Source organism: Lethenteron reissneri, chromosome 41 (assembly GCF_015708825.2).
Source record: "Lethenteron reissneri isolate LAM-NWPU_2019-01 chromosome 41, ASM1570882v1, whole genome shotgun sequence".
Classification (NCBI taxonomy): Eukaryota; Metazoa; Chordata; class Hyperoartia; order Petromyzontiformes; family Petromyzontidae; genus Lethenteron; species Lethenteron reissneri.
Window position 1 is genome coordinate 2,761,503 of NC_083819.1, and position 21,351 is coordinate 2,782,853.

At 47.7% G+C, this 21,351-nt stretch overlaps 2 protein-coding genes across 3 annotated transcripts in view; one reads left to right on the plus strand and one right to left on the minus strand.

Moving 5' to 3' along the window:
- Positions 1–1,056: 1,056 nt before the first annotated feature.
- On the minus strand, positions 1,057–15,542 carry LOC133352778 (prolyl-tRNA synthetase associated domain-containing protein 1-like). The gene is made up of 2 exons (XM_061568652.1): positions 15,076–15,542; positions 1,057–4,280 (listed from the first exon to the last, which is right to left on the minus strand). The coding sequence occupies exons 1-2, from the start codon at positions 15,157–15,159 to the stop codon at positions 3,804–3,806; spliced, it is 561 nt and encodes a 186-aa protein (XP_061424636.1). The 5' UTR covers positions 15,160–15,542; the 3' UTR covers positions 1,057–3,803.
- The window catches only part of MTIF2 (mitochondrial translational initiation factor 2), a 33,417-nt gene continuing 16,254 nt past the window's right edge, over positions 4,189–21,351 (plus strand). The window contains exons 1-6 of one of the 2 annotated variants that reach the window (XM_061568650.1): positions 4,189–4,297; positions 17,706–17,862; positions 17,980–18,121; positions 18,248–18,422; positions 19,091–19,251; positions 20,856–21,032. In XM_061568650.1, the coding sequence (XP_061424634.1) occupies positions 4,251–4,297; positions 17,706–17,862; positions 17,980–18,121; positions 18,248–18,422; positions 19,091–19,251; positions 20,856–21,032 (859 nt within the window). In that variant the 5' untranslated portion in view covers positions 4,189–4,250. Of the gene's footprint in view, positions 4,298–15,632; positions 15,767–17,705; positions 17,863–17,979; positions 18,122–18,247; positions 18,423–19,090; positions 19,252–20,855; positions 21,033–21,351 lie in introns of those variants that run through there. The other variant, XM_061568651.1, reaches the window with a different exon arrangement.

Here is a 21,351-nt window from a genome sequence, read left to right on the forward strand (position 1 = left end):
ACACACAATGGACAGGAAGGACAATATCAAAGGGCTCGCATAATGCGCATGCATAATGTGCGTTGGCTCATTAATCCCCCCTACCTTTGTGCAAGACCGCAGAAGTGTGGTCACCGAATCTACGCCTCTATATAGAAAACGAGACAGGTGGACTTCTCCACGAATCTGGCTGTCGCCTAACGGAGCTAGTTGTAATTACTGGCAAAACGTCGTACCCAGATTGTAAATGTTGTGGCTTGGCTCTCCAACACACCGGTGTGCTGTACTAGTGACGAATTGGCACGTTCTGTTTACGTGACAACCCTTACTAGTTGGCTGTGTCGGGTGGTGGCGGGTTTTATCGACACATTTATATATTTATGCAATCTAACCCCAAAAAAACCTCTATGTTTATAAAAAAAACCTACCTCTCTACTTTTACCATGCACACTGCCGAAATATAATATTCTTTCAGCAATGGTCCCCTTTGAGACCAATAAAATATGCAATAACTTTTTGCGCGACTTGTGTTTGCAGAAAGTTTTACAATTCGCTACCCAAACACCGAGGAATTTGGATACTGCATTTGCCGTAAAAAATGTTGATTATGTTAACATGTTATATCAATATACACATTTTTTATGTTAGTATTCGCCAATTTAGTCCATTTTTATTTCAATAGGTGAAAAGTTATCAATCACCACAAGACACTTGGAAAATGTGATGCTGGATTATTCAGTGATGGATTTTCCAAAAAACACTATAGGCTTTAGTGAAAATTTTAAAATGTTATGCAGTGCGTGACACGTGAATTATAATGCTGTTACCAATGAAGTTTGTTTATGATATTTAGCTTATGTTGGCACAGCCCAGCAACTGTGCAGCATGACAAATATCACTGTTCATTATCCTGTATCTGTGGACTCGGCAAAGTCAAACTGCCTTTGAGGAGCTCCAATTACATTATTGCCACGTCAGTTTGCACGAATCTAGGAGTTCTCATTTTGGTTATATCTTTAAAATAGAGGCATGCGAGAAATTAGTTTCTAGGGTACAGAAAATGGAAGGACAAAGGGAGACAACATATGAAAATACTTTAATATTACAGGGCAAATCACACGAGCCCATTTGTTCTGCCAAATCACGTGCCATGCATATATTTTGTTTCAGTAATGTGTAAAACAGTTCTATATTAGGTACTGGCTTAAAAATGTGTTAACAAGACACACCTGTTTCCCAGGTATACTCCTTTAAAAACCTCACGGTAGCTTTGATGCGTCACATTTAGTTCTCATTATTCTATTCACCAAACATTGTAAAAGTTCAGAATATTTTAATTAACCATTGTCATCTTTTAGAAATTAAAGCATGTACCCCAATGACCTCAAGAATATTTTTTATAAACCGCATGATCGCACTAACGTGGTTGCATGTCCAAGTTTCTTAAATTCATGCCACAAGAATCAATAATTTTGCCATCAGAATCACGTTAGTTTCTAGAGTGAAATTTTAAATCCGGTGCTTCACCAGAAATTTCAACAAAAAATCCTGAAATGTTTTTACATGGCGATAGCAGCTTGGCAGGGCACGTCGCCTGCCCTGAGTGAGGACAGAGGTTTTATATGAAGAATAAAAAGTACAAATTGATGCCCATCACAACGACAGCGCCCTGATGGGTTTTTCTAATCGGTGGCAGGCTGGTGCACATGACGGATTGAGCAGGTGATTTTCCCCTATCTGCACCACAGTGCCGTGTCTATCATTATTTTTGGGGGACCTGAGCAGCAGTTTGTGCACCTAAAACCCAGCTCCCATAAAACTCTGGGTCCCCCGCTGGCCACTTCACAACTCCAGCCAATTGGTTATACATCACGATCAATGCCATCAAAGAGGATTTTCCACTCGCTCATCTGTATGTGTGGTCACGGACTCCCAACATCAGCAGCCGGCTTGCTGATGTTTTTTTTTTTAACAAGATCGTTTATTATGTGGTTGAATCGTCAAACTGCCGAGGAGAGGCTGTACCAACCCGCATGTTTACGAGTACGCCCAAACGTCGATGTTAGGCTTCCCCCTGCAAATTATCCACAACCACGTGGGGTCATCAATGATCTGAAACCGTGGCGGCATTTACACCATAGGTGATGGAACTGCGCCGTCGCATTTCACAATGAAAATTATTATAATTATTCGTGAAATATGTACGGCACTTAAACACACTACGGTGAGGATATATATATATTTTTTATGATATAGTGGCCTATCAATTTATTTTTGTATTACATATAACGCCTTGTATCTGGCCAAGCAGTGGTAAAAAGGTGATATTTGTCGCAATGGTGTAATTGTATTAATATAGCATGTGCTATTCAACTTAGTTGAAGATGATTAATTATTGCTGTCCTATGTAGACAGCTGACACAAAGCTGCAGAAAAGATGTTAAGGAATGGCACTGCTGTCATGTTTTCATATTTCCCATTGAATTCACTCATCACTCGTGACCTGAATTATTGTCCCTAGAGAGGTGATGGCATGCGGGGGGGCAGTGTTTGCAAAAATGATGATTCAGAGACCGTATAAGATTGCTTGCTTTGTGACAGGCACATGGTCATAAATTGGTATTGTTGGACTGATGTGAGCGAGATGTACTATTTCTACCAATTGTGATACAATCAGTGTGAGAATGATGTGTTTTGGCTGCCTGCTGTGCACTGCCCAACACACACTTGGGGTGATTGAAGAGAGTGCTTATATATTTTTTAAGGTCACCACGCACGTACAGGTAACGAAAATCACAATTACACAATTATATATGGCTTTACATTCCATGGTAAAACGATTATCTTTACATTTTTACGGCCATATTTGTAAAAACAAACGACCACAAATTATACAAAAAGTAAAATGTAGGAAAATAAACGATTTAATAAAAGTGAAGATCATTTTCTTTTTATATTAAAACGTCTGTTATAAAGGACACGTGCCTTTTAAGGGAGCCTCTTTATTTTGGTAGGAAGAATTGCATAAAAGAAAGCTCACGTCTGCCCTCTGTCGGCACTTTTTTGAATACATGCAGCTTGTACCTCTCAATATAAAAAAAAGCATCCATTACCATGCTGCATAATCAACGTCTAAAATATTCACGTGGATTTTAAATTGTTTATAAAATTGCATAGAGCAATCGGTGTCACTGAAGTGCATCAAAATACTGTAAAATTAGATGATACAAATATTTTACAACATTAATCATGTACCATCATATCGAGTCATTGCGTCACCACTTTTTTAACCATTAAATGGCCATCATGTTTTACAATTCTTAAAACATTACAATCTAGCCAAAAGGCTTCATGACCAAAACATTTGACTAAGCTGCATTGTTTTCATAATATTTTTTTAAATCCCATGTGAAATTCTTTCATCAGGTAGTGGTAGATTTGGGGCTTTTCCATCAAATCAGTTTTTGGTGCCCTCACAATAATTTGCCTTCTGAAGTAACTATGCTTTTTGTGTCAATTTATACTCCCATGCTGAGGACTCGGTCTACTAAACAGACAGTTTAGTCTCATGCAAGCTGCGTTCAACCACCATACTGAAGGTAAAAACAAAAACCTCTTTCGGTTTCAATCCTAACACTGCTCGACTCAAAAAATCCCTCCCGTCGTCCCTTTTCCCACATTTTACAAGCTTTGCTCAATTCAAGAAACGCATTAATTTTTACCTATTAACAACCTCAACAGTAAAGTTATCTTGCCGACCGCTTGGCATATTGGGGCTCAGCAACCGTGATTTAACAACAACAAAAACGCAAATATGCAATCGGTCACTTGAGATCCGAAAAATCGACAATCACCGGCTCGTGACCCGTCGCTCGCACGAAGCGCATGAAGTCCGGCGTCCGCATGCCGAGCGTGGCCGCGTTGCTCATCGGGTGGCAGTAAACTCGTTCGTACGGACCCTGCTCGGACGCGATCTCGGCGTCCAGCACGAAAGTTACTTTCGGGCGGCTGCCGGGCTCGCCGGGGGCGTTGAAATCGGCCGAGTCGCGATACAGCGCCAGCGCGGTGGCACAGCCTGCACCGACGCCCAGCGCCTCGCGCATGGCCAGCTCGTCGGTGAACCTCAGCGAGCCCGAGCCGAGCCCCAGGCGCTTTGAGAGCGAGCCGAGCGGCAGGGAGCGGTCGTGCAGGGCGGTGACGAGCCACAGGCCACCGCGCTTCTTGTCTCGCAGGAACAGGTTCTTGGTGTGGGCGCCAAGCAGGTGGCTCACATGCGGCATCATCTCGTCCACCGTGAACACCTGGACGATAGAGCAAGGCGAGTGCACGCATGAAGATTAGCATGTATGCACGTACAGCGCCAACCTTCTGCCCCCTCTACACAAAATACTAAGCACTTGTCTTTCTCTCTTAAGTTTAGCTATCTGAAGCAGTGCATCACTGCATGGTGGGCGAATGATCTGCGGATGGAGATATCACAGAACTGCTTAAAAATTCGAAACCAGGATCTCAGTTGTGGCAGCTGAGCACCATCACCTCTGAGTCACCTCAGAGTTGGGGCAATTTTAATTCGGCTTCTCTCCCACTTCAGTAAAAATTTATTGCTGTGGTTGTCACACCTGATGATGATTGCTTGTGTTGCAATCGAAACGTCGTGATTTAATTTATATTTTATTTTTTCTTTACCTACGTGACTTTACCGAAAGAACCAAGAGTATGTATCCTTGCAGTCACGAAAACTTCAAATCTAGAATAAATTTTAATTTCTTCTTCTTGGTTCTTTCGGTAAAGTCACGTAGAATGGAAATAATAAAATAATAAAAATAAAACAATAAAATAATTCTCACGACGTTTCGGCCACAACGCAAGCAGCCGTCCTCAGGTGGAGAGCAGGTCTGTCGAGTAGACAGAATCTGAATGACACACTCCAGGCTTGGAGCGGCTATTTAAGCTGGGATGGAGGGGGGAAGGGCGCCTTGACAAAAGAAATAAAAGAAAATTAATTTATTTAATTAAACAAAAATAGAGGTTCTTCCCCACCAACAAATAAAAACTAGTTGCACATTTGAAGTTAACTTTAGTCTCATACAACCATGCACTGGTGAGGGGCACACTCTTTACTGATAAGGTTGGCCCTTGGAAACAGTCCCTGGGAGGGTTAGGTGTAGGAATATAAAGTTATATTTGATAAGTATGTAGAAAACATTTACCCCTCCAGAAATTCAACAAACTCTGACGATTAGAAGGCACTGTTTAATGAAATAATGCATTTTGTTACCTATCTTGTCTCATTATTTGCTATATAATTTACAGACGTAATAAACGTGACAAGTGATTCAATGCATGTGTAGTGGTGGTGTTGACGTGCGCCGACAGTGATGGATCACGGGGCGCGGGGTTGGGCACGCGATGTGGGCGTGGTATGAACGCGCACGCCGGTGGTGAGGCGCGCTGATACAATCGGGGAAAAGAGGATCGTAGCCAGCGCGCGCAGTGATTGGTCAATAAGATGGGTGCTCTCAGCGACGTCCGCAGGAGGGGTATAAAGGGAGACGCGCGAGAGCACTCGTGGTCAGTGTTAACCAGTTGAAGACCGAAGACGGAGTGGAGGAGGTAGTGGCCCGAGACCCCTAGTCCCGCTGTCCTTGCCGGGACCGGGGCCCTGTGTGGCTCGGAGCCGAGACTGGGGAACCCGTAGTCCGACGCCCGCGTGGGTCGGGACGGTGGTACCCAGAGCCGAGACGGACACCCCAGCCGGGTGTGTTCCGGAAGGCTACGGGGCGTAAGAGCCCGTGTCAGTATAGCTGAGTGGGTGTTAGTCACCCGAGTAGCTAAGTGGGTGTTAGTCACCCGTGTAGCTGAGTGGGTGTTAGTCACCCGAGTAGCTGAGTGGGTGTTAGTCACCCGAGTAGCTAAGTGGGTGTTAGTCACCCGTGTAGCTGAGTGGGTGTTAGTCACCCGAGTAGCTGAGTGGGTGTTAGTCACCCGAGTAGCTAAGTGGGTGTTAGTCACCCGTGGAGCTGAGTGGGTGTTAGTCACCCAAGGGGCTGGGTGAGTGTTAGTCACCCGTGTAACAGTTTGGTGTCAATAAAAAGAGTGTGCTACCCGTGAAGACGTCTCCCGCCGAGTTACTACTTTACAACTGGCGTCAGAAGTAAACCTGTCTTCAAGAAGAATGGACACAAGGAAGACTTCGCGTACCCACGTGCAAGATCGGGGAGACGACGGCGTACCGGAGACACCAACCTCGGGAGGAGAGGACGAGGAGTTGCCGCCAATACAGCACTTCGCGGAAATGGCCGATGCTCCGCTTGCCTCCGACACCAGCCTGCAGGACGCACACTCCCGCCTGGCGGAGTTGCTGCTCGCCGCCGCTGCGATTTTGGCGGAAATCTCCGTTCCAGCGGCCGGAGGGACGGCTGCGGGGTTGGAGGAGGCGGCGCGGCTGGAGGGATCCTGCCAGAAGGCGTTTCGCGCCAAAAGTTTTGGAGTTGGCGCCATTTTTGAGGGCCCGCCACCGCTTGGCGGGAAGCGCGGACACCACGTGGCCAGAGATCTCCACACAGCGCAGCCCGCGTCATCGGCGCGCGCCGGAGATCTCCATTATGCGCCTGCAGACGGAGCCGACATTTTCTACAACCACAGCGGCGCGCGGGAAAATCGTTCCAACGACGACGACGGCGATCGAGTCCTCCAGCAACGATTGCCCGCGCTGTCGGTGTTCAAGGCGGACGGGGGCGACTGGGGAGCCTTCCAGCGACGGTTCGTCGCGCATCAAGAAATGTCGGGGTGGTCCGACACCACTGCCCTGCGCGCGCTGCCAGCGATGCTCGACGACGACGCGCTTGCAGCCTTCACATCGGCCCCGAGGTCGTCCCGCTCAACGCTCCAGGCCGCGCTACACCTGATGGCCAAGGTGTTCGGGCCACACTCGACCTGTCGCCACCAGTTCTACGATCGGCGGAAGGTGGTTGGAGAAACAACGCTCGCCTATCGCACGGCGCTGCTCGCCCTGGCAGACTCAGCTTTTCCCCGCATGGACAAGGAGGGGAAGGACGCCATGGTGACGGAGCAGCTGCTGGCGTTGGCTCACGGATTGGGAGTTTCCATTAATACGGCGGACGAGATGGACATTTGCTCCCTGGGAATTGCCACAAGTATTCACGCTTACGAAGTCCTAAAGCGAAAGCCGACGGTCGTCTGCGCATCGGTGGGGAACGGGGCACCGGCCGCCACGATCATCGGCCCTCAGCCTGCTGTGCCGCGGGAGGAGGCCTTCGCCGTTTCAAGACCGGGGGAGTGGAGAACGGGAGGTCGTTCGCCCACACGTTCACACCGCAAGCTGGAGCAACCGAAACCTACGACGTCCCTCGTCGTCTGCTACAACTGCGGCCTTCGGGGCCACGTCGCGTCCGGGTGCCGGGCCCCACGTCAGCGTACCGCGGGACCACGTCCGGACGACGACCAGGGCCTAAAGACATCCCAGCTGAACCCGGCAAGTCGCGGCACCTCACACGTTCGGTCCACATGCACGGCACGTTCGGGTCGCCGCTTAGCGGTGGGGGGACCGCGTATGGGCACCGGGGGTTCGGTTCGGCGAGAGGGGTCCGTACACGGCCCGAAAGCAGTCGAATGGTCCGAATTGGCCCACAGGATAGTGGCTGCGTCGGCCGGGTCGTCCGTGGTAACGGGGTACATTGACGGGGTTGAGGTCCGGGTGCTTGTGGACACGGGTGCGTCGGCCACTATCATTTCGGACCTTATTTATAACATTCTTCCCGTCCAATGTCGACCCCTTCTGCCGGTGGACGTACCGTTTTACGTGGCGAACGGGGGATCTTTGGGAATCATCGGCCAGATTCGGGCGACTATTTGTATTGGCGATATAAAATTGGCGGGTCCTATTTTTGTATCATCTTCGTTGGCCGTTCCTTGTTTACTAGGCACGGACTTTCTGTCTAAAATGCCCATCAAAATTCTCATAGACCAGGCCTGCATTGAGCTTCCGTCGGGACGGCGGGTTGAGTTTTTTAAGAGTCCTACTAAGATACGCACGGTTTGTGCGACGGTGCAGGCGCTGGCAACCCAGACTGTACGGGTGCCCCCGGGTTCGCAAATGTTGGTACCCCTTCGGTTGAGGAAACCCCTCGGGGCAGATGCGGGGGCACAGGGAGTTCTGTTGGGGCCGTCTAACAGAGCTAAAGGGGGCCTCGACTTAGCGGTGGCCCAGACCATGGTGAGGGGGGACTGTGAGCCGTTCGTTATGGTCCTGAATACGGGGTCGCGGCCGGCCGTGATCACGCAGGGAACGGTGCTGGCTCACGCCGCACCGCTACCCGTCGAGGAACAGCTCGTTGCTCACGCCGATTCGAGTGCCGATACGCATCCTCAAAGTGAGGAGGGGACGGAGTGGTTGGACTCGTTGTGTGCCGGGTCCAGTAACTTGTCCAGTGTGCAGTCGGGTGCATTGAGGGGCTTGCTACTCGAGTTCGCTGACGTGTTTAGCAGGCACAAGTATGATATTGGCTGCACAGACCTGTTGCGCCACCACATAGCTACTGGGGACGCGGCCCCTATTCGACAGAATCCCTTCCGGCTCAGTCCAGCCGAGAAGGAGCATGTGCAGTCGGCAGTTAATGACATGTTGGCGGCCGACATCATTGCGCCCTCTTCCAGTCCGTGGGGTGCTCCTATCGTCTTGGTTAAAAAACAGGATGGGTCCTTGCGGTTCTGTGTCGATTTCCGCCGCCTAAACAAAATCTCAATGGCCGATGCGTATCCGCTCCCCAGGATGGATGAGTCTCTGGATGCCTTGGCGGGAGCACAGTTTTTTTCGACGCTCGATTTGCTTTCGGGATTTTGGCAATTACCCCTCGATGACGAATCGAAACCAAAAACCGCTTTCCGGACACCGGGAGGCCTATTTGAATTCAACCGATTGCCCATGGGTTTACATTCCGCTCCTGCCACGTTCCAGAGGCTCATGGAATTGATTTTGTCAGGCCTCCAATGGGACACCTGTTTGATTTACCTCGATGATATCATCGTTTTCAGCCGGACTTTTGAGGAGCACCTCCAGCGACTGAGAGCGGTGTTTCTCAGGATGCGTTCCGCTAAGCTTAAATTTAAACCGGCTAAATGTTTTCTGCTTCGGGAATCGGTCAGGTATTTGGGCCATATCGTTAGCCGTTCAGGGATCTCGACAGACCCTGCTAAGACGAAATGCGTCAGCTCATGGCCAACGCCGACCTCTGTCACTGAAGTCCGCAGTTTCATAGGATTCGCCTCCTATTACCGTCGTTTTGTCAAGCAGTTTGCCACCATAGCCAGGCCCCTGCACGCTTTGACGGCTAAAGGGGTGCGGTTTCACTAGGGGTCGGAAGAGGAGGCCGCGTTCTGCTCCCTTCGTGACGCCTTGGTGCAGGCTCCCCCCTTGTGTTACCCCGATTTCACGCAACCGTTTGTGCTCGACACGGATGCCAGTAACACGGGTATCGGGGGAGTGCTCTCACAGGTGGTCGGGGGGGTCGAACGGGTGGTCGCCTACAGTAGCAGGGTTCTGTCCCCCGCGGAACAACGCTACTGCGTGACACGTCGTGAATTGCTGGCGATTGTGTTTTTTATACAGCAATTCAGGCCGTATCTTTATGGCCGTCATTTTACGGTTCGCACGGACCATGCGGCTCTCCAATACGCTATGCGGGTGGCGCAGCCATCCGGCCAATTGTCCCGATGGTTGGAGGTCCTTCAGGACTACCAATTCACGACGATTTACCGCAAGGGGTTGCGCCACTCGAATGCGGATGCATTGTCGCGGTTGCCGCCGCGTACGGAATGCGCATGTCTGTTAGGATCGGCGCGGTGTAAACCCTCTGTCGCTGTCCCCGCGGAAGTTGTGCTCGCCGCCACGGATACTACGGGGGTCGACGCTCCCACGGGGAGGGACTCGCTGTTAGCGTTGCCTCTCATCGAGTGGGGCCGTCTGCAAATGACCGACAGCTCCCTACTCACGCTACGTCGGAAGGTTGACGATCCCGAGAGAGGGGAAACGCGGGTCGGTTCCTGGGTGTGCAGACAGGGCCTTTTGATGAGGTGGGACATGTCCCGGCGTCACGTGCTCGTGGTGCCGTTTGCTATGCGGGGTAGGGTCGTCCTGGCTGCCCATGAACGACTCATGCACCTGGGGTTTCACAAAACGCTCGCCCTCATTCAGCGAGACTACTATTGGCCGGGGATGGGCAACGACGTGGCGAACATTCTTAAGGGATGTGTAGGGTGCGCCCAAAGAAAACCACCACCAATAGCGGCTAATCCACCGCTGCAATCCATTCAGGTTTCGCGCACGAACGAATTGGTCGCGCTAGACATCTTGGGGCCCTTTCCCGTTACACCTCGGGGAAATAAGTCCCTGCTGGTTGGCGTAGAGTACTTCACCCACTGGCCCTTGGCATGGCCACTCGCCAACCAGTCGGCTGCGGCAGTGGCGGACGCCTTTGTCCAAGGTTATGTTTTGGACAAAGGCGCCCCCGAACGCTTGCTGACGGATCAAGGAAAAAAATTTTCGAGCATTTTGTTGCGCGAGGTGTGCGACCTATTGGGTACAAAGAAAGTACGTACCTCCCCGTACCACCCGCAGACTGACGGTATGGTTGAACGTCTGAACAGGACGATTACGTCTATGCTGTGCCAACAGGTATGCGACGACCAGGTGGATTGGGACTTACAGGTACCGGGGGTACTAGCGGCCTATCGAATGGCCCCTCATGCGGCGACGGGGTTTTCTCCATTTTTTCTGATGTATGGGCGGGAGGCTGATCCGGCCATGGATGTCCAACTGGGGATTTCCCAGCCACGTGCAAAATCTAAATTGGCAGACCATATCAAGTTTAATATCGCCAGATTGGCTGAAGCGCGAGAGGCTGCGAGATTGAATTCGCGGTCTCGGCAGATCGCGAACGAGCGATTGCATGGACGGAAGGTGCATACGCACGATTGGGAACCGGGCGATAAGGCCTGGCTGCATTGTCCACACGCACCGTTGGCTACGTCCCCCAAACTGTTGAGACCATGGAGGGGACCGGTGGAAATTGTGCGGGTTGCACGACCCCAGAGTATACAGATTAAATGGGGAAGACGCCGTTGGTACGTGCACCCCTCCCGGACTGAAACCCTACGCGGCGCCGCGTGACCCCGTTTCGTGCCGTGACGACCGGGCGTGTGATGTGTCCGTCGACTCGGGGAGGGATGTGTCGCAGGCTGATCCTCACGTGTCTCCACCTGACCCACCCCCAGGTGTCTCGGACCTGACGGCTGTTGACCGTTGGGAAGCGGAACCCCGCGGCTCGCGCAGAGCCCCGAGGCCTGGCCCATGCCTTCCTGAACTGCCGGCGTCACCGGATGGCCAACCGCGTCTGGTGCCGTACGACGGACCGGCAAGGCGGACTCGGGCTAGGACGCAACACTTTTCATGAGAAAAAAAAAAATTCTTTTTTTGTTCAAAACCCGACCTCGCCGCCGTGTCCCCCCCCTCTGCCGGGGAAATGTCCCGTTCAAGGGATGCTCGGACATATTGGGACGCTGCACGAGTCGGAGAGAAAGGAAGAGAAAAAGAATAAAGAAATTTTTTTTATTACTCCTTCTGCATACACATTATCGTTGCCACTCGCCGGATTGTACATATTGTTCTTGCTGTGGGTGTGGCGGTTGCGGGTTTTTTGCGGATAGCGGTGTTCATGTTGTGTTGTTATGTTTTTGTTGTTATGTTACGGGGCACACATAAGGGGGAGGGGGTGTTGTATATTTTGTTAGCAGCCGGGTCGGCTGCGAGCTATGTGGTAGGGGGTGATGTAGTGGTGGTGTTGACGTGCGCCGACAGTGATGGATCACGGGGCGCGGGGTTGGGCACGCGATGTGGGCGTGGTATGAACGCGCACGCCGGTGGTGAGGCGCGCTGATACAATCGGGGAAAAGAGGATCGTAGCCAGCGCGCGCAGTGATTGGTCAATAAGATGGGTGCTCTCAGCGACGTCCGCAGGAGGGGTATAAAGGGAGACGCGCGAGAGCACTCGTGGTCAGTGTTAACCAGTTGAAGACCGAAGACGGAGTGGAGGAGGTAGTGGCCCGAGACCCCTAGTCCCGCTGTCCTTGTCGGGACCGGGGCCCTGTGTGGCTCGGAGCCGAGACTGGGGAACCCGTAGTCCGACGCCCGCGTGGGTCGGGACGGTGGTACCCAGAGCCGAGACGGACACCCCAGCCGGGTGTGTTCCGGAAGGCTACGGGGCGTAAGAGCCCGTGTCAGTATAGCTGAGTGGGTGTTAGTCACCCGAGTAGCTAAGTGGGTGTTAGTCACCCGTGTAGCTGAGTGGGTGTTAGTCACCCGAGTAGCTGAGTGGGTGTTAGTCACCCGAGTAGCTAAGTGGGTGTTAGTCACCCGTGTAGCTGAGTGGGTGTTAGTCACCCGAGTAGCTGAGTGGGTGTTAGTCACCCGAGTAGCTAAGTGGGTGTTAGTCACCCGTGGAGCTGAGTGGGTGTTAGTCACCCAAGGGGCTGGGTGAGTGTTAGTCACCCGTGTAACAGTTTGGTGTCAATAAAAAGAGTGTGCTACCCGTGAAGACGTCTCCCGCCGAGTTACTACTTTACACATGTATAAAGATAATAATAATTGTTTTCATTTACTTTATTACATTTTTTACCTACGTGACTTTACCGAAAAAACCAAAGAGTATGAGTAACAATAAAACGGTTTTAATAAATTGTTACATTTTTAAGAATGAGCATTTGGGGTAGGAAAATTGTAATGGTCACGTGTGAATCGAGTTCAGGGCAGTGGGGGATTGGTGAGGTGTAGGCATAGCACGTGGGTGTTAGGTACTGTATCTCTATTAATTTCTCAAGAGGCTAACTCCAATTCCCATTTCAATATGAAGGTCAATCAGACCACAGCCGCAGTGGAACATACGTAACAATGCTACACTGATTTCCACAATCACATCTCCAGTGATAGCATAGCAAAATACCTGCTAAATATACAGCATTTGCATGCATGACGTTCCACAATATTTAGTGTGCATTTCAGACACTTTGATGAACATGGGGTAATCATGAGTACAATCATGCAGTGAAGATTTACTCCGGCATTGTGTCAACAAAGTACGACGAAAATTCACGTATAAATAAATTGTCCACCTTTCTTGATGAGGGGGAATTGCTCATACAACATCAAGGTGTCTGATGTACCCCGACAAGCTGACAATTTCTTCCATGGTCAAAGGGCATTCAGCTACGTGTTGTCTACTGTTCTTTCGTCCAAGTAGTTCACAGTTCCTATGATCACTGTTTCATTGCTTTCATGGCTTTATTTTGGTGATTTTCGAAAAGTTTTTTGGTTTGGCCATGTTTGTTTGTTGTAGTACAGAGTTAGACTGATGGCCTTAATCTAAGTTGTCTTGTGGTTGTTGTTGTTGTTTGACTTGCATCCCACTGGGATATTTGCACAGGGTTGGTGTACGGTGATTTTTTCTGCAATATTTTGCTGTCTTTTCTTGGATTTTCTGTTTGCACATAGTCACTTTAAGATGTTTTCTTGTTCATGTTTTTGTTTTTGTTTGTTGCGGTTGCACCCGATTCAAGAGCCGAATGGCTCACAGGGATATACCTAATAAATGAACTTTGAACGTTGTGATTACACTCAGGACGGTCTGGCAACGGATAAACAACGAGGCTTCATAAAACAATTTAAGTATTTACTAAACAACTTCGGTGGCAACAACAAGCACTACTAATACAGTTTTGAATTGTTTCATAAAGCCTTCAAACCCACACTTAATGACCCTTATTTACAGTTGACTGTCCGAGGCCATCCCGGGTGTAATCATCTGAGTGCCGCGTGTTTGTGCCAAGACCCTCTTCCATAACCAAGACCCCCTTCCATAGCCAAGACCCTCTTTCCTTAGCCAACACACCTCTTCCATAACCAAGGCACATTCGTACAGACAACAGCCCTTTAAAATGACGACACGTCTCGATTTTAAGCTTTCGTGACTGCAGGGATTCATCTTCTTGGTTCTTTCGGTAAAGTCACGTAGAATGGGGACGGCTGCTTGCGTTGTGGCCGAAACGTCGTGAGAATTATTTTATTATGTTAAATATTTATTATTTTATTATTTCCATTTACGTGACTTTACCGAAAGAACCAAGAAGATGACGACACGTCGTGTATTATTGGGGCAGTAATTTCCACTGCGAGATTGCATCAATTTGTCGGCGAAATCCCACGGGCATCCAAGACTACTACAACAACAAAAACAATAAGCAAGTGTACAACAGAGGCATGCTTCATGCAGGGTCAATAAGCAATGGTTTTAATGAACGAAAACCTCGAAACAAGATTAGCAATGCACGATTAAGCAACGTGGTGGAACACCGCCGCGCTTTTACGTAACAGCATCGTGAAGTGATGCTATTTTTTTCCTCCGGATGACGATTGCTTGTGTTGCGATCGAAAAGTCGTAGTTTCTTATTTGTTGTTCATTTATTTGAACCTATCTACGTGACTTTACCAAGAATATCGTGAAGTTATTCACTTCATCCAACGGAGCCGTCTGTCAAGCTCACGACGACGAATTCGTTTCGCTAAAACAACGTGGCAACGACAGCCGTACCCACCGCAACAACACGATGTTTCGATTTAAAGCTTTCGTGACTGCAGGGATTCATCTTCTTGGTTCTTTCGGTAAAGTCACGTAGAATGGAAGTAATAAAATAATAAAAACAAAACATAATAAAATACAATTCTCACGACGTTTCGGCCACAACGCAAGCAGCCGTCCTCAGGTGAAGAACAGGTCTGTCGAAACGACAGAGTCTGAATGATGTTGCGAAGACAACACGATCAACAACAACAACAACACACAATTGTGACAATCTTGTTTATCGAGTTGGCGTGTGAGCTTAAGTGAATTCACAGCGCGACGTGGCCGCGGACTTGTTTAACGAGGGCTTAAGGAAACTCTTTGACGGAACGAGGGGCACGAAACACTTCAGCCGTCAGTGTAACAACACGACAAGAAAGTTACAATCCCCTCACAATCCCGTCACCTCGGGGTGTTCCACACAGTCGAATTCGATGCCCAGCTTGTGTAGGAACGACTCCAGTTGACGTCTCAGATTCTCAGACGCCATGGCGAGCAAGTCTTGAAGCGTGGATATTATTGTTGTTTAGCTAGATATGTCTGGTTAACTGTGAATTGTAACCGTTGTTGTTGTTGTTTCGAACGAACGGAAATTTAATGTTGAATGGGTTAATAGAAATCAATTAAAGTGACTTCCCCCACCCCCCTCCCTTTTAGCGTTGCTCTGACGTGGCCTCAAAGCGGGTGGTGGGAAACCGACCCGGATGTATACACGTGTGGCACCGGCTTTAACACACAACAATAATAATAACATTCACTCCTCTATAACATTGACGCATCCGCGAGCGTGTCGTGTACATATTGCACGGCGGCAAAACGACGTGGGTGTTATTTTAATCGAGCTGACCCGTTTTGGTGATTTGGGGCTTGTTCTACCAACTCGTGACAGACCGGAACGTTTTATCGCGCGAGGCTTTTTTTTTCCCGACGGAACTTTGTGAATGTTGCCCCCCCCCCAACTTGCGCAGAGGCTCGCGGGACTTTAAAGATGGCGGCGCCCATTGCGGCTCGGTGCTTCGCGAAGTGAATCTGAGATTTTTTTAAATTTCCAAACTTTAAAAAGATAAACTCTTTATTCGAGTGAACTCCGCGCCGAGGTAATTTGCTTGAGTGTCGACTGACGCCTACAATGCCGGTTTTATTTATTATTTAGCTTTAAAGGCCGATATGTGACAGTCACACCGCGAGTTTATGGGAGACGCGGGGGGGTCAGTCAGAGTCAATGAGAGCGGAAAACCACGACTCGACTCCCTCGTCTCTTTAGAGCACAGCTATTGCGCACAGCTTACGATGCATAGTATAAGAAGTTCAGTGCAATGCGCCCGAAGAAGTGATACCTTCCGGTGCTGCTTGATATAAAATCAGCCACGCTTGTTGCATAATTCTGTCCAGTGGTATATTAACACGGCACTCACTGTACGATGCAAATACGTGGGTTGAGGTCATTTAATCACGTGAAATATGATTGCTATGCAACTCATTGCATTGTTGTATATGTATTGTCCAGCCATAGAGTTACCAATCACATTCCACTATTATACACAATTTTGTCGTATTGCATTGCCCTCTGAAGCCAATCGCAACCCATAGTACAATTGTGAACTTCTGTGCAGTGTTCCTTAATCACGTATTATTAAATTATAGAGTTAAATGCAGTATTAACTTCACCACGCATTGCTATACAATCATACGGTGACTGCATGATACGATCATGCAGTTCAGTACGGTTGGCTACGTACGGTGCGAAAAAGCTTCAACATTAATACAGTTTTCAAGTTTTGTGCGATTTGCAAAATGACTGGACAATTTTCTATAAAGTGAATGATTTTTTTTAATATCACGACGTTTCGATCGCAACACAAGCAATCATCATCATTGTTATTTTTTCTATCTACGTGACTTTACCGAAAGACCCAAAGAATATGAATTCCTGCAGTCACGAAAGATTTTAAGTCAAAATTAATGTACATTCACTGTTATGGTTGAAAAATATTGCAATGAACGTTATGCATTTTACCTAATTTTCGTTCAAATAGTTGTCAAATAAACTACAGTGCATTATAATCGTAATTGGATATTACACTGAACTTTTATTTACATAGCAGCTTTCCGCCTCTTTTTTTCTCCTGATGACGATTGCTTGTGTTCCAATCGAAACATCGTGATATTTTATTATTTTTCATTTACTTTATTTTTTTATAGTTTTTTTCGATCTACGTGACTTTACCAAACGACCCAAAGAATGTGTACATTCATTGTCCAGTTCAGTGCAATGCTGTTAAATTCATTATACACTATACGTGCCATTTAACGAAAATGGGGTTAACATATATACGGCTCCACAAGATACTACGGTATATCCTTAAATTACACCAAGTTCAATCTCATTCCCAGCGCGCAGAGGCGGTAGAAACATTTTAAGAAGCATCCGGTACGTGAAAGGGTGGGGGGTGGCGTGGCCGCTTGGTCATCATGCAGGCTTTGTGTCTTCAGTCCTTATCCTACAAGCTAATATTGCTACAGTGTGGGTGTCTCTAGTCTACAAGCAGGTATCTCAATGTAATAAGCAGGACGTGTCTTGCAGAATTAGAATTATCTACTTGCATATTAGGAGGGCATTGTCCAGGCGATACATTTTCATGGGGAAGGGGCACCTGCCCATGCGAAATGCTTTATGTCTACGAGAACACATTTTATGCAAATAACGGATACAGCCCTTTGTTAGATTAAGGGCTCCCCGCACTATTCGGGTTACAGGCATTATCCATAGTTCCCCACCAGTGCAGATTGATCAAGGGGAGGGGGGTGCCTGACCAGTTTTCATATGGACCTTAGGTCGTTGGGTTTATCATGACCCTCATTGAGTGAGTTTAACAATTCAAGGTGAAGCATTGCCACCAGTTAAGCTTCAGCTCTGCTACTAATATCCTCGGCTCATTTCCTGTATCTATGTCTGCAGCAATTTCAACAATGCCATTGAATAACTCTGCATCATCCAATTTGTTAGGCAAATATTTTAATCTGTTGTTTATGCAGAATGAACGTACGTGCGAGATTGATTAAGTGCGCCTGGAAAACTGGGGTGGTCCAAGCACACAGAGCACCTGCCTGGTGCTGCAGGCACCCAACTATGCAACCCCATCCACAGCCTTCCTGCTTCCCAAGTGGCTTTCGACATATGGCAACAACTGAGGTGTGATATTTTTACATTTTCTTCGTTTGCGTCATTTGATTTTGGTCTACATCTGCCAGGATGTTCAATGTAGGTACTATAAATATGAAAAGCAACCCGTGAACATTTTTTTTTCAGCCATGGAAATCAAATGAAAACATCAGCAAAATAAATGTGGCCAAACATGAGAATCGCAAGAAGAAATCTGAGACTCAAGTTGTGATGATTCGACAGAAAATGAGGGTATCTGAACTTGCAAAAGCAATGAACAAGGATATTGGTGAGTGCTTTAACATCTTGGCTTTGCGTAACTAACATTGTAATGCACTGATATACCTTCATGGTATTTTTAGGTGCATTGTCATGTGTCACAGTGAAATTAAACGACTTGAATTTTCAAACACAGACCATGTTTACGAAGCTCTGCTGCATAGAGATGACCTGAATGTTGAACGCATGAAGCCGAGCACTTTTCTCAATGAGGCTGTCATCAAAGATGTAATCAAGAAGTCTGGTATGAAGTACATGTCAGAGAAGATAAAGGTTGAGAAGATAAGAGAAAACAAAGATGCAGTGAAAAGGTATTCCGAAGTTAAATATCACTTATATAATGCTGATATGGGGAGATGTTCATTCAGTCAGATGGCTTATTGCTTAGGATGACAATGATGGAGTAACCTATACATATCATGGATTATATAATTACAGCTGTGGAGTACACAGCATTCACTTAGACATATACAATTCTAGTTGGGAGTCATCTCAGCCAATTAGCTTGCAGAGGTTGATAACAATAACTTCCATTTTGTGGCGAATTTTGGCAGTGATTTTTATTGGGCAATACTATTCCCTGCCATAGGAATGTGGATTTTCACCACTGGCTGGCTCATAGTTGTAAAGAGGAGGTGAGTATCACCCCACACTCAATTGAGCAAGACACCATCTTGCTTGAAGAATCTGCAGTCAATTTATCTTAAGGGCATTTACGTGTGGGCTGGGGCACTTTAACAAAATCATGGTTGCTGAGCAAAGGCCAAAAACGCATCTAGCGGCAAATAACATTTTTTTAAAGGTGTAATGAATGAGCATTACATGTTTCTTTAATTCAGCAAAGTTATCATAACTTGATAATAGAGACAATGGGAGGGATTTCCAGAATCGAGTCATGCAAGGAAAGATGTATGGATGAGATGAAACGGGTCATGCATACATGCATCTGTCCATCGCTTGTGTGTGTTCCGACACGCAGCCCTCCTGCAGATGCCTCAGCTCTGGTGCCGCGCCCACCCATCATCACTATCATGGGCCATGTGGACCATGGCAAGACCACGCTGCTCGACAGCTTGCGCCACACGCAAGTGGCAGCTGGGGAAGAGGGCGGCATCACGCAGCACATCGGAGCATTCCACGGTAAATTGGGTTCTTGTGATGTTTGTTATTGCGTCACTCTCCAATCTCACTGGCATCAACCGCTTTGTGAGAACTCAATAGCCGAGTATTATCAAAAGACTGCACCTCTCCCCTAAAACGAATGTGGATTTTAATCCACTGGCTTGTTCATATGAGCAGCACTACACGATAAAAATTTCCCTCCCTTTATTACTGCTAATCCTGCTTCCTCCCTTCATCACTGCTAATCCTACATAATACACGAGCATAATATGACTTTGAGACCCCCCCACCACCTACACATTCCACAAGGAGTGACTAATCCCATATCTGCATTTTCCATCAATATGCTTAATTCCGGTGTTGATATGTAAACTCCTTTGTCAAGGCGCTCTCCTCCCCCCGACCCAGCTTAAATATACGCTGCCAAGCTTGGCGTTGTTCATTGGGACACTGTCTTTCCGACAGCTCTGTTTCTTCACCTGAGGACGGCTGCTTGTGTTATGGCCGAAACGTCGTGATAATTTTTATTTAATGTTTTATTTTTATTATTTTATTATTTTTCTTCTACGTGACTTTACCAAAAGAACCAAGAAGACAGCATTACACACATAGTTGAGCATTGAGACACTTGCACCTTTGTTAATTTCATTTGACTATATACACGTGCATGTGATACATATATAATAAATGATGTATCCTCATGTTTACTTTTTAAAATCACATTTGGGAAGCAGTCCCAAAGGCCCATAGCATAAATGATATAATGGATAATATTGAACACATTTCTTGAATTGAGTTAGCTAATAGCAACTTTGTCTATGACCAAATTATTTAGAATGTGCTCAATCTTAGTGCTTAGTTGGGTGACCACCATGCATAAAACATGTCTCGTATTGAGTAGTTCAGAGAAATCGATTGTACTGTACCATGCTACAACAACTATGCTCCCCACCTTCACCAACCCGCACTGACCAGCGTAGTAAAGCATGGTCAGATATTCTCCATGACATGTACGATGTGGAGAGGCATTGACAATGCATGCACGCATTGATGCAGATGTATCTGCAATGCACTTAACACGCGTCATCCTTTCAGCTTAATGGCTTCAGACTCTGGTGACCTGTGGCTACATCTACATGCCTTAATGTATGCCGCCCAATCTACACCATGAATATTGCATTGTAGTTTATAATCATTACAGTAAAGTCATTTTTTATCTTTACAGAAAGGCTTTACTGAGTCTCAAGACACTTTTATAGGAGGGTCTTGCATCAGCACATGTAGCGGTTCGCACGCTGTGCCACAAACCTGGCCACCCAATTTCGATTCCTGTTCGCAGCCAACACCAGAGACGATTATCCGAACTCGTCCTGGGCCTCCCTAGGTCGACTCAGCCTTACATGAGTACCTGGTGTGATGTGTAAACATCGCCACGAGGGAGATGAAGGTGGTCGGGCGTGGTGCTGGCCACCCACCCCCTCATGTGCCGTGCCAGCTTTCATAGGTGCTCGCTTACAGCATTTGCCCCAAAGTCGGTTCAGGCTATACGGAGGATCTTTGTCTCTTATATGCACATATTCGTGCTTATATGACCGTGTCTGTGACCTATGTCTGACCGTTAGTGGCACTGCCCTCCGGGGAGTACATCACTTTCCTGGACACACCTGGCCACGCCGCCTTCTCAAACATGCGAATGCGCGGCGCTCTCGTGACGGACATCGTGGTGCTGGTGGTCGCGGCTGACGACGGCGTCATGGAACAGACTATCGAGTCCATCAAATATGCTAAGGCAGCCAAAGGTGAGAAATTCACACAGCGTTGTGACGGGCCAAGACAGCATTTTATGATGCCAATCACTTAGTCGCTCTGAATTCGCTCTCTCCCAATCTCCTCTTAACACTTTCCTGTTGCGAGACATCTGCAAGTTGCAGGGTGGGTCTTGTTCAACGCTGAATTTCCGACCTGAAGACGTACCGATGAAGTTTATTCATTTTAGTTTTTCTTCCAATTTTGTCCGGATGACGTACACGTACCCACGTCATCGGAACGTACGTATACATCATCGATAGAAAAACTGATGACGTACATCTATGTACATCTATGTACGTCATCGGAATG